The 13,545-nt window shown below is 39.5% G+C and overlaps 1 protein-coding gene across 12 annotated transcripts in view; it reads left to right on the top strand.

The window, feature by feature from the left end:
• The window catches only part of FEZ1 (fasciculation and elongation protein zeta 1), a 140,101-nt gene that overhangs the window by 101,440 nt on the left and 25,116 nt on the right, over positions 1-13,545 (top strand). For all 12 annotated transcript variants that reach the window (XM_054525358.2, XM_063728262.1, XM_054525356.2 and 9 more), the window contains one exon: positions 2,708-2,807. In XM_054525358.2, coding sequence (XP_054381333.1) covers positions 2,708-2,807 — 100 coding nt within the window. The remainder of the gene's footprint in view (positions 1-2,707; positions 2,808-13,545) is intronic.

The following is a 13,545-nucleotide window of genomic DNA, read 5'->3' as shown; positions in this document are numbered from 1 at the left end:
GAGCTGAGACAAGTGAATTAACTTCACTATGTTTCATTTTTTTTCCCATTAGCATCTGCCTTGTATAATTGTTGTGAAGAATGAATGAATTAATCCATGTTTAGAATCTGGTTTAGAGTACTACCTGGCTCATAGTAAGTGCTCAGCAAGTGTTGACTGCTATTGTTATTGTTAAATGGGCACTGGATAAGTATGGAAAGGGTATGCAACTGATTATAAAGAGATGAAAGCTGCTTTATCTTAAAGCTTGTTTATACACTTCAAAGGATAAAAAGTATGTCAGCAAGGAAAAAGGAAACCTGGACAAAATATGAAAGAGAATGAGGATGGCTTGAAATCCTGAGAAGATAAAAGTTTAGGGAGTTGTCGCTAAAAATGTAGAATCAGAAGATAAAATTCAAAGCTTACCAGCAAAGGCTCAGATGAGAAAAGCAGGCACTCTAAATGATCCCGAGAGAGCCCCTGCTTATCACTTTAAGGATGTAAATAGTCTCAAGGTCATTGGAAAGTGTGTAGTTCATTAAAGTTCTCAGCTCCCCTCCAGCCTGGGAGAGATACAAAAGGCTCCTGCCTATTTTGGGCTTTGCTGAATTTCATTTCTGTGGGCACTTCCTGCAGGGACGAATCTGAAGGTCATTGCCTGTATGCATGTTCATTCTTGCAGCAGAGAATGTAATGCAGTGATGTAAAGAGTAGTCCTACAGTGACCTTTCCAGCGGGTGTGGTGCCTTGGAGTTTTGTCTTGGAGAAAGCAAATCCTATTTGCTTCTTGGCTCTAGAATGCTAATGGCACTTGGATTTAGAATTAGCCTGGATTAATGCAGCTTTAATAGTGCCTGATGGAGATTAGGGTATCACCCATGGTTTAAGAAGTCTGCTCTGAAATCCTGCTGAGTAGATGGCTAATGAGTACTTGATGAGTTCTCTTCAAAGTGTTTTCTTGTAATGGTAGGAAAATAATGAATAAGCAGATGCCCCAAGCACTGCCATTACATTGTGTTTTCTTGGGTTCCTTTTATTTGTTCCATCACCAATTATATGCATTGTGCACTAAGAAAGTCTTTTTGCTTTTACACCCATATATCACGTCACATTCCTGTTATAAACAAAATCAGGAATGTGATGTGATATATGGGCATTTTGTTTAGTTAATAGTGCCCTCATTACTTTCTGATTTCAAATGTCTGTGCCCTGGTGTATATATACATACTTGCTTATTTTTGAAATCTTTTTCTCACAGGTATCATTTGTGTTTGACATGCATAGGCACCTGAAGGAGAGTGCAGCGTAGAGCCCTACTTTATCATTATCTAATATTTTAGTTTTTTTGTTTTGGTTTTTTTTTTTGGTTTTTTTTTTTTTTTTGAGACAGTATCTTGCTCTGTCACCCAGGCTGGAGGGCAGTGACACAATCATGGCTCACTGCAGCCTCGACTTCCTAAGGTTCTTCCCACGGATCAGGCTATCCTCCCACTTCAAGCCTCTCAAGTAGCTGGGACTTACAGGCCCATGCCACCATGCCCGGTTAATTTTTGTATTTTTTGTAGAGACAGGGTTTCACCATGTCGGCCAGTCTCATCTCGAACTCCTGGAGTCAAGTGATCTGCCCATCTTGGCCTTCCAAAGTGCTGGGATTTCAGGCGTGAGCCATTGCGCCCGGCCTCATTAATATTAATTCAGGTGCCATTGGCTTCCATGGCGGTCATTATCTTAAGGGCTTTGTTTACTGATTTACATTAATCTCTTGGTGTTGAATAATTTATGTATCTTCCGGATGTGTGTTTGTGACTTTGAAATTTTCCCCAACCTCCCTCCTCTTTTTTTTTGTAAGAAATCTTTCTGAAATAAGTTAAGGAATAAGAATTGTAGAAATCCTTTCTTATAATGTACATATCAGAATTTTAAAAAGAAATGTAATAAATGTAGCTCCATCTTTCCCCACTAAAAACAAATTGTGTAGACAGAGGTGTATTTATTGGTTTCTTTTATATACAGTATTTACCTTAGCGTGTCCGTGATGTTGGAATGACACAATGCAGGATTTAGATTCTACATTGCTAGAGGGCAGGATCTTGCAACGCGTGGGTTCGATAGAACATTCTGGGTAGTAAGTAAGCACTCACTGTATTGGCATTATTCCCTTACCTACATTAGATGTCAAGGAGGGAATTCCTGATCATTTAGATTGTAGGCCTCTGAAACTGAAACCGTTATAAACTAGATAATGATTCCGATCTTAATGAGATTCAGCCAGAAAAACTGCCCAGATCTCTCTGTCTCTGTGTTCTTCTCTCTCTCTCTCTCCCTTTCTCTCTCTCTCTCTCTCTCTCTCTGCCCATAGGAAAAGAAACATGGGCATCTCTTAGATTCAGAAACGTGAGCTATTTGGATGAAGGGCAGATTTATTTTCAGAGCCAGAGGCGGTTTGATTATAGACGCTGCCATTTGTATCTCAATGGTAGGAAATTCCTCTTCCCTCAAGCAAACACCTTTCACACTGAAGCCCCTGGCCAAGCTCCATGCACTTTCTCCCCTGGATGTGCCTCTGATTCAGTTTTTAAGCTGCTTTGCTCCTGCATGCTGGAAGGCAGATGATCTCAGCCTGGCACACACAGAAGCCTCTCTCCTCTCCCGGCCCAGCTCTTCCTTCCTCCAGGCGGGGCCGGGCCACAGATGTGTGTTAATGAGAGCTTCTCTTTGTTTACAGGGTTTGGGATGCTCTGACAGACAATTACATCCCTTCACTCTCAGAAGACTGGAGGGATCCAAACATCGAGGCTCTGAATGGCAACTGCTCTGACGCTGAGGTACCTCTCCGGGGCCCCTGGTTTAGCAGGGCTTGAGAAGATGTGGAATCCAGTTAGAAAAACATTCAGTAACTCAACAGTCTTCCTCAAAATTGTTGATGGAGGCTCATGCCTGTAATCTCAGCTTTGGGAGACCGAGGTGGGTGATTGCTTGAGTTCAGTAATTTAAGACCAGCCTGGGCCACATGGTGAAACCCCCATCTCTACCAAAATACAAAAAATTAGCCAAGCATGGTGGCGCATGCTTGTGGTCCCAGCTACTCAGGAGACTGAGGTGGGAGGACTGCTTGAGCCTAGGAGGCGGAGGTTGTAGTGAGCCAAGATCATGCCACTGCACTCCAACCTGAATGATAGAGTGAGACCCCATCTCAATTAAAAAAAAATTATTGTTGGGAAGGAGGAGTTGTGGAGGAGGGTGAAAAATAAGATAAGGAAGACATCCAATATATCCGAAATGATAGGAATGGTCATCTATAGAAAAGCAGAAACACAGATGACTTCTATTAGGTTGGTGCAAAAGTAATTTTGTTTTTGCCATTACTTTCCTTTTTTAATCTTTTTTTGAGATGGAGTCTCGCTCTGTTGCCCAGGCTGGAGTGCAGTGGCGTGATCTTGGCTCACTGCAACCTTCGCCTCCCAGGTTCAAGGGAGTCTCCTGCCTCAGCATCCCGAGTAGCTGGGACTACAGGTGCATGCCACTATGCCTGGCTAATTTTTTGTATTTTTAGTAGAGATGCAGTTTCACTGTGTTAGCCAGGATAGTCTTGATCTCCTGACCTCGTGATCCGCCCGCCTTGGCCTTCCAAAGTGCTGGGATTACAGGCGTGAGCCACTGCGCCCGGCCTGCCATTGCTATCAATATTTCTAACCTGTGTACTACAACATGAAAAATAAAGTGGCCGGAAATAAGAGGAGGAAACTGTCATGGCTTGTCTTGGGTTCAAACAATGATGGTTTAAAAAAATCAGGTTTTCTCATCTTAAATGAAGAGTTCAGGCCGGAAATAAGAGGAGGAAACTGTCATGGCTTCTCTTGGGTTCAAACAATGATGGTTTAAAAAAATCAGGTTTTCTCATCTTAAATGAAGAGTTCAGGGCAGAAATAAGAGGAGGAAACTGTCATGGGCTTCTCTTGGGTTCAAACAATGATGGTTTAAAAAAATTAGGTTTTCCTATCTTAAATGAACAGTTCAGGCCCACAAAAACAGTGCTGAGAACAAGTGCCGATGGATCTTGCACTTGACAATGGCCAGAGGTGGGGCCCAGATATTAGCAATGTGGCCACACAATGGGGAAGAAGTCTCTCTTTTTTTTTCAGACAGGGTCTCACTCTGTCGCCTAGGCTGGAGTGCAGTGGCACAGTCTCAGCTCACTACAGCCTTGACCTCCTGGGCTCAAGTGATCCTCCAGCCTTACCCACCACCCCCTCCCTGAGTAGCTGGGACTACAGGCGTACGCCACCATGCCCAGCTAATTTTTGTATTTTTTTGTAGAGATGGGATTTTGCCATGTTACCAAGGCTGGTTTCAAACTCCTGAGCTCAAGCAATCCACCCAACTCAGACTCTCAAAGTGTTGGGATTACAGGCGTGTGCCACCATGCTGGCCTAGAATTGTTTATGAAACTCAACCAAGGGGACGTTTATGTGTCTGGACCAGAGTCACACTCCATGAGTTACTGACTCCAAGGAAGAAAGTAGCTTAGGGGCTTCTGAAAAATAAAGATGATATTTATTTTGAGTTGATTTGCAAAGGCCATAAAGGGGGTGACCTTTCAGAAGATCCAAATTGCCCCTCCTATCTGAATCTACATATGGAATCGTTTCTTAGTCAGTTTGGGCTGCTGTAACAGGATACGTTAGACTAAGTAATTTATAAACAACAGAGGCTGATTTTCACAGCTCTGGTGGCAGGGAAGTCCGAGATCAAGGCACTGGCAGATTCAGTATCTGGTGAGGACCTGCTTTCTGGTTCATAGACGGCACCTTCTCACTGTGTCCCCACATGGTAGAAGGGTCTAAAGTGCTTCCTTGGGCCTCTTTTAGAAAGATACTTGTGGGCATCCCACCTCCATGATATCATCACCTCCACAAGGTCTCACTGTCTAATACCATCACTTTGGGCATTAGGATTTTAGCATATAAATTTGGGGGGTGGGACATAAACATTCAGAGCACAGCAAAAGATAAAATCTTTTAATGGCTCTATGTTAAAAGCAAATTTCTGCCTCACTTGGTTTTCTAGTTTCAGCTGTGAAGGAAATTTGACAATTTATCGTCAGGAAGGGCTGTCACAGCCCTGCAGGCTCAGCAAGTGATAGAGTTGGATGGGTCTAATCTTTCTAAGTGTTTCAGAATTGAGTCCAAGTAAAAGAGCAAGAAACAGATTCCCCTTACTCGGCAATATATTTGTAGATTATTGCTCAAAATAGCACAGCAAAGAGATCAGCAGTTGACTGATTTGTTGAAAATGTAGCCATATATATCCTTCTCCATTTTTCTAGTAATTAGCAATCTAAGGTACTCAAAACCTCAAGGCTCCATTGATGGGAGCAAGTGAGATGATGACTTTGAGACTAAGATTTCCTGCAAGCCTCCTCAGCACAGACATAGGAGGCTGTGTCTCAGGTCCTGTTTTGAACTCTCAGCTGTGCATTATCTCTTGTAATGCTTACAGGTATGGTGCTTAGTACTTAACCAAACTGCAAAGGAGATGGAGGCAATAATGGAATAAATCTAGTTACTGAAATTAAATCAGATCCATCATGGTACAAAAGGCAGATTTTGCTTTGTTATCTCTTTTGACACCTTTCCAACTCATTTTGTGGATTAAGCCAAAGGATATATAAGATAGCCTGCCCTTCAAAAGGGCTTTAATTTATCCTCATTTCCAGATTTCCCTCAAGAGGGTTAATATTTCAGGGCAAACTGAATGACCCTGAGAAGGATGATCTTGAGCTCTGTTCCTTGTAGTATTTCTTCTATCTAACCCATGGGAAAAGGACAGGGTAGCAAAAGTAGATTGATTAAGGCTGTTTTATTTCATTCTCTTTTATTATCTGGATTAATTACAGTAGGAGCTCTATTAACTGCCCTAAGTTTAAATGATTTACCAGATTAACCAGTGCTCTGTATTCCTTCTGTAAAATATACGACCAAAAGCGCTTGGCATGCTGAATGTGCACAGCTGTGAGGCTTCTCTCTAGTGAGCCCTCATACCTCCACTTAAGTGGTCCATTTAAGAAATTTTTTTTTAATTTTTTTAAGATGGTGTCTCTCTCTGTTACCCAGGCTGGAGTGCAATGGCGCAATCTTGGCTCACTGCAACCTCCGCCTCCCAGGTTCAAGCAATTCTCCTGCCTCAGTTTCCTGAGTAGCTGGGATTACAGGCATGCACCATCATGCTCAGCTAGTTTTTGTATTTTTATAGAGATGGGGTTTCACTATGTTGCCCAGGCTGGTCTTGAACTCCCAACCTCAGGTGATCCACCCGCCTTGGCCTCCCAAAGTGCTGGGATTATAGGTGTGAGCCGCCACACCTGGCCAAGTGGTCCATTTTTAAGAATCAGTTGTTCCCAAACCTGTTTGTGCTGTCCTTGTGACTGCACTAAGGAATTTAATTAAATATTGTACCAACTATTGAATTGTGACTGCAAAGAGTGTCATTTTTTGTTAAAATCAAAGTAACACATCTACATAGTTTAAAAAGTTAATTAATGCTTTGAAAGTAATGCACTGTAAGTACAAGACAAAACAATCGCCCAACACAGTAGACCCCTGCCTTCTTGTCTTTCCCTACTCCATAGAGGCAACTGCTTGCATTTCTTTTAGCTGACTTTTTTTTTTTTTTTTTGCATATAGCTCCAGTTTTATAGTGGGACCATGCAGGGCCACATGGGGAAGCTCCAGTGTCCTCTGGAGGCAGAAGGAGCCAGGGGAGAGCCAGTCCAGTGCCTCAGGAATGGCAAGATGCGGTAAACAGTTTAGGACTGGCTAGTTTGAGTAATTTCTGCAAGCTGTAAACACTAGGGATGGTCCTTAGTGCCTAGTACCTGACCCTGGGATGGCTAAGGAAGAGGACTCTGCCTCCTGGGATGTAGAGGTCAGGTAGAGGGGGCAGGGCTTGGCTTTGGTTAGTTTGCATATAGAAGGTTTGCTGAGCCCTTTGCTATCTCTAAGAATTGGCTGATTTTTTTTTTTTTTTTTTTTTTTTTGGTGATGGAGTCACACTCTGTCACCCAGGCTGGAGTGCAGTGGCATGATCTCAGCTCACTGCAACATCCACCTCCCAGGTTCAAGCAATTCTCCTGCCTCAGCCTCCCAAGTAGCTGGAATTACAGGAATGCGCCATGACGCCCAGCTAATTTTTTTTTTTTTTTTTCTATTTTTGGTAGAAACAGGGTTTTGCATGTTGGCCAGACTAGTCTTGAACTTCTGATCTCAAGTGAGCCGCATGCCTTGGCCTCCCAAAATGCTGGGATTACAGGTGTGAGGCACTGCACCCAGCCAGAATTGGCTAATCTTGAAGGTACAGTCTATCCCCACCAGAAAGGTCTTTAAAATGTTAAAAGTCATACTTTTCAGAAAATTAAAAAGTATAAATAACACAATGCTTAAATAAATCAGATACTATATTGTGTCAATTCTATGTTTTTTTCTTGAAAACACCCCAGTTAGTACCTTTCATCTTTCTGCTACAAACTGGTCTGCTCATTCGCTAGATCAGCTGTACAGCTGCTGTCCGGAGAACATCCTTCCCTTCATGCTGGGGATTCTTTTGTCTTCCTCTCCTGTCCTCTGGTTACCATATTTTAAAAATCTTTCTAGTTTTGGTGAAAAAAACCAACAACAAGCCAAACTATTCAGCATATTTTTGAGAAAGGGGTACAGAGGAAATAGTTTTTAGGATATATAAGATTATTATTATTTAGCATTCTGAGGGCTTTGTTCTCTTCTAGCATTAGGTCGTGTTGAGAAACCCCAAATCTGTTCTGATTCCCAGTCCTTTTTTGGCTGACTCTGTTCTCCATCTTTAGATTCCTGCTCCTTTATTATATGACTTTTTTGGTTCTCTCTGGAAGCTTTTAGGATGTTCTTTTCCTTTTTCATTTGAAATTTTACAATAATGTGCTTTAGAATGAAGTTTTTTTTTTTCCTTCATTATGTTATCCTCAGTGAATCCTTTCAACATAGAAGCTCATGACTTTAAATTGTGACGTTTTCTTATTATTTTTTCTGAAGATTTATTATTTCTGTTTACTGCCTCTGTGGAGATGATTATATGGCTTTTCTCCTTTATGATATTAATGTGATGAATTTCATAAATTAATTTGCAAACGTCAACTCAACCATGCATTCTTGAGATATACACAACTTCATCATGATATATTATCATTTTATTTTATTTTGTTTCTTCCCCCCATATCTTTATTGAAAGGTAATTGGCATATAATGAACTGCGCATATTAAAGTGAGCAATGTGGTAAATTTTGACATCTGCATATATCTGCGAAACCATCACCACAATCAAGATATTCAACATATTCATCATCCCTCTCTCTCACCACCCAATCTCTGGGCAACCACTTATCTGCTTTCTGTCACTGTAGATTAGTTTTCATTTTCTAGAATTTTGCATGAATGGAATCATGCAATATGTACATTTTCTTTTGTCTGGCTTATTAAACTCAGTGTAATTAGATATTCATCCATATTTTTAAGCATAGCAACAGTTCATTTCTTTTTATTGTTGAGTAGTATTCTGTTGTATGGATATATCACCAGTGGCTTATTCATTCACTTATAGATGAACAGTTTTCTTTTCTACTTTTTGCATATTTCAAATGAAGCTGCTGTGAACATTCTTCTGTAGGTCTTTGTGTGAACATATGCTTCCATTTCTCTTGGATAAAAACCTATGTGTGGAATGGCTGAGTCATATGGTAGGTGTATTTTCCACTTCTTTTTTTAGCTTTTATTTTAAGTTCAGGGGTACATGTGCAGGTTTGTTACATAGGTAAATTGTGTCATGGGGGTTTGTTGTACAGATTATTTCATCACCCAGGTATTAAACCTAGTATCCATTAGTTATTTTTCCTGATCGTCTCCTTCCTCCCACCCTTCATCCTCCGGTAGGGCCCAGTGTGTATTGTTCCCTTCTGTGTGTCCATTTGTTCTCATCATTTAACTCCCATGTCTAAATTTTTAAGGAACTACCAAACTGTTTCCCAGTTTGAGAGCTGTAATTGTCCCATATTCTCACTAACACTTGTTATGGACAATCTTTAAAATTTAGACATCTTCATGGGTAGCAACAAAATTGATACCTTATTTCAGTTCTAATTTGCTTTTCTCTAGTGACATAGAATATTGAGCATCTTTTCAAGTGATTATTTACAATGTGTGTGTGTGTGTGTGTGTATGTATTTTTGAGACAGGGTCTTGCTGTGTTGCCCAGTCTGGAGGGCAGTGGCTCAATCTCAGCTCACAGCAACCTCCACCTCCCGGGCTCAAGCAGTCTTCCTACCTCAGCTCCCCAAGTAGCTGGGACCACAGGTGCACACCTCCACACCCAGCTAATTTTTGTATTTTTAGTAGAGATGAGATTTCACCATGTTGCCTAGGATGGTCTTGAATTCCTGAGCTCAAGTGATCCACCTGCCTCGGCCTCCCAAAGTGCTTGGATTACAGGCGTGACTGTGCCCGGCCTGTATGTTTTCTTTGGTGAAATGCCTCTTCAAATCTTTTGTGCATTTTCTTAGTACATTGTTTGTGTTCTTAGTATTGAGTTGTAAAGGTTTCTTTTTTTCTTTGAGTTGGAGTCTTGCTCTGTCACCCAGGCTGGAGTGCAGAGGTGCAATCTCAGCTCACTGCAACCTCTGCCTCCCAGGTTCAAGTGATTCTCCTGCCTTAGCCTTCTGAGTAGCTGGGATTACAGATGCACACCACCATGCCTGGCTAATTTTTGTATTTTTGTAGAGACGGGGTTTCACCATGTTGGTCAGGCAAGTCTCGAACTCCTGACCTTGTGATCCGCCTGCCTTGGCCTCCCAAAGTGCTGGGATTATAGGCATGAGCCACTGTACTTGGCCATAAGAGTTTCTTATAAATTCTAGATAAAAATTATTTGTTGAATATATGTTTTACAAATATTTTCTCCTAGTCTATAGGTTGCCTTTTAATTTTCTTAACATTATCTTTTGAAGAGCAAATGTTTTTTAAATGTGATGAAGGCTGAGTGTGGTGGCTCATGCCTGTAATCCCAGCATTTTGGGAGACTGAGGTGGGCAGATCACTTGAGGCCAGGAGTTAAAGACCAGACTGGGCAACATAGTGAGATCCCCTCTCAAAAAGAAAAATTAGGCCGGACGTGGTAGCTCATGCCTGTAATCCCAGCACTTTGGGAGGCCGTGGCGGGTGGATCACGAGGTCAGGAGATTGAGACCATGCTGGCTAACAGGTGAAACCCTGTCTCTACTAAAAATACAAAAAAAAAAAAAAAAAAAAAAATTAGCCTGGCATGGTGGCACATGCCTGTAATCCCAGCTACTCAGGAGGCTGAAGCAAGAGAATTGCTTGAACCCGGGAGGCAGAGTTTGCAGCAGGCTGAGATCACACCATTGCACTCCAGTCTGGGCAACAGAGTGAGACTCCATCTCAAAGAAAAAAAAAGGAAAATTAAATGCGATGAAGTCCAATTTATTGATATTTTCCTTTTTATACTTTGTGTTTATGTTGTATTTAAGAAATCTTTGTTAAACCCAAGGTCACTAAGATTTTTTTCTTAAGTTTTCTTCTAGAAGTTTTACAATTTTAGCTCTTGTATTTAGGTCTATGATCCATCTCAAATCAGTTTCTTTCTTTTTTTTTTGAAATGGAGTCTTTCTCTGTTGCCCAGGCTGGAGTGCAGTGACTCAATATTGGCTCACTGCAGCCTCCACCTCCCAGGTTCAAGCAATTCTTTGTCTCTGCCTCCTGAGTAGCTGGGATTACAGGTGCCCGCAACCATGCCCAGCTAATTTTTGTATTTTTAGTAGAGACAGTGTTCTACTATTTTGGCCAGACTGGTCTTGAACTCCTGACCTCAAGTGATCACCCATCTTGGCCTCCCAAAGTGCTGGGATTAGAGGTATGAGCCACTGTGCCCAGCCTTCAAATTAGTTTTGTATATAGTGTGACATAAGGGTCAGGTTTCATGTTTTTAAATTTTTGATATAAAGTCTTGCTGTTTCCCAGGTTGGTCTTGAGCTCCTTGGCTCAAGCCGTCCACCTGCTTCAGCCTCCCAAATTGCTGGGACTACCGAGGCACTCCACAGTGCTGGGCTTCAAGGTTTATTTTTCTGCATATGGCTATTCAATTATTCCAGTACCATTCATTGAAAATCTTATCCCTTCCCCATTAAATTGTTTTGGCATCTTTGTTGAAAATCAATTGATCATGTATGTGCGGATCTACTTCCGAATTCTTTATTCTGTTTCAATGATATATATATATGTGTATCTTTTTTTATCATCCCTAATTTATTTTAAAATGTGTCTATCTTTATGCCAATCCCACACTGTATTGATTGCTGTAGCTTTATGGTAAGTCTTGAAATAAAGTAGTATAAGTTCTCCAACTGTGTCCATTTTTTTTCTTTCCAAATTTGTTTTAGTTATTTTAGTTTATTTACATTTCCATATAAATCTTGGAATCAGCAGATGAATTTTTGCAAAAAATCTTGCTGGAAATTTGACTTTGATTGTGTAGAATCTACAGACCAATTTATATATGTAGATCAATTATCATGTTAATGTGATGAATTACATTAATTTGTTTTCAAATATTAAATGAGCATTTTATTTTAAAATAAACCCCACTTAGTTATGATATTTTATCTTTTTTATATAATGTGGGATTTGATTTGCCGATATTTTATTAAAGATTTTTGCATCATTTCTTTTTCTGAAATTTTATTTTGTTCTAATGTCATAAAATAAATTGGAAATTATCCTCTCTATCTCTATTTGTGAAAGAATTTGTATTACATTGGTATTATTTCTTCCTTGAATGTTTGATAGACTATAGTAGTGAAAGCATCTGGGCCTAGGGTTTTCTCTGTGGAAGATTTTCAGTTACAAATTCAATTTCACTGAGTCAGGTTTGATAAGTTACATTTCTCAAGGAATTTATCTATTTAATCATTGAATGTATTGTCCATTCATTTGTTTATAATTTTGTTTTGTTATTGAAAATGTCCATAAGATTTATAGTGATGTTCCCTTTTTTATTCCTGACATTGTTAATTTGTGTTCTCTCTCCCTCCATCCCTCTCTCACTCTCTCTTGTCAGCTGGTCTGTGGGATTATCACCTTTATTAATCTTTTCAGAGAACCACTTTTTATTTCTTTGATTTCCTTTATTGTTTGTTAACTTTTTAGTTTATTGATTCCCTCTCTTAGCTTTATTACTTCCTTCCTTCTACTTAGTAGGAGTTTAATTTGCCCTCATTTTTTTAGCTTCTTAAGGTAGGAAATTTGATTATATTTTAAACTTAAAAAAACTTAAAGCTATAAAATTCCCTTTAAGCACTGTTTTAGCTGAATTCTACATATTTTGATTGGGTATGTTTTCATCATTCAATTAAAAACATAGTTTCTAATTTTTTCTTGCAATTTCTTCTTTAACCCATAGGTTATTTGGAAGTTTGCCGCTTAATTTCAAAGTGCTTGGGAAGTTTTATAGCTATCTTGTTAAAAATTGATTTCTAATTTAATTTTGTCAGAGAACATACTTTGTATGACTTAAATCTTTTAAGATACATTCAGACTGATTTAGGGTCCAGCATATGGTACGTCTTAGTGAATGTAATATGTGCCATTGGAAATGATGCGCATTCTGCAATTGTTGGTTGTAATCTGCTATAAATGTCAACTAGGTTAACTTGGTTGATAGTATTGTTGAATTCCTCTGTGTTCCCAATGATACTTTTTTGTCTGTTTATTCTATCAATTAATGAGAAAGGTTTATTAAAATCTCCAACCATTATTGTGCATTTATTTCTATTTCTTTAGTTCTGTTGATTTTTGTTTTATATATTTTGAAGCTCTGAGTACATCTCCCTGATGAGTTGACCCTTTTATCATTATGAAATGTCATTCTTTCTCTGTAATACTTATCTTAAAATCTACTTTGTTTGATATGAATGTAGCCACTCAAGCTTTCTTATGCATACTGTTTGCAAAGTGTGTGTGTGTGTGTGTGTGTGTGTATCTATCTCAATCCTTTTAGTTTCCGCCTATCTCTGTCTTTTTATTTAAAGTGTGTTTTTGCAGGTAGCATATAGTTGGATCTTGTTTTTATATTCAGTCTGACAATTTGTGCTTCTTGATTATTGTGTTTAGTTTATTTGCATAGTGTGTAGTCCATTGACATTTGGCATAATATTGATAATTTGTGTTGAAGTGTATTGTCTTCATTTCTGATTGTCCCATCTGGTTTTGTTGCTGTGTTGTTCCTCTGTTCCACACTTTTTGTCTTCTTTTGGGTTAATCAAATATTCTTTAGCTTTGCATCTTATGTCTTCTGTTGGATTTTTATCTATACCTCGTCATATTTTTCTTTAGTGGTTTCTCTGGGGATTACACTATACATTGTTAAGTTATCATAGTCCATTTAGAATTAATATTGTGCACTTTACATAAAATGTAAAACACTTGTCACAGTATAAAGTCTATTCCTTCCATCTTTTGTGCTATAATT

The sequence above is a fragment of the Pongo abelii genome, chromosome 9 (genome assembly GCF_028885655.2).
Source record: "Pongo abelii isolate AG06213 chromosome 9, NHGRI_mPonAbe1-v2.0_pri, whole genome shotgun sequence".
NCBI classification, from domain to species: domain Eukaryota; kingdom Metazoa; phylum Chordata; class Mammalia; order Primates; family Hominidae; genus Pongo; species Pongo abelii.
Note: the sequence above shows the minus strand (reverse complement) of the source record. Positions and strands in the feature narration are given on the sequence as shown.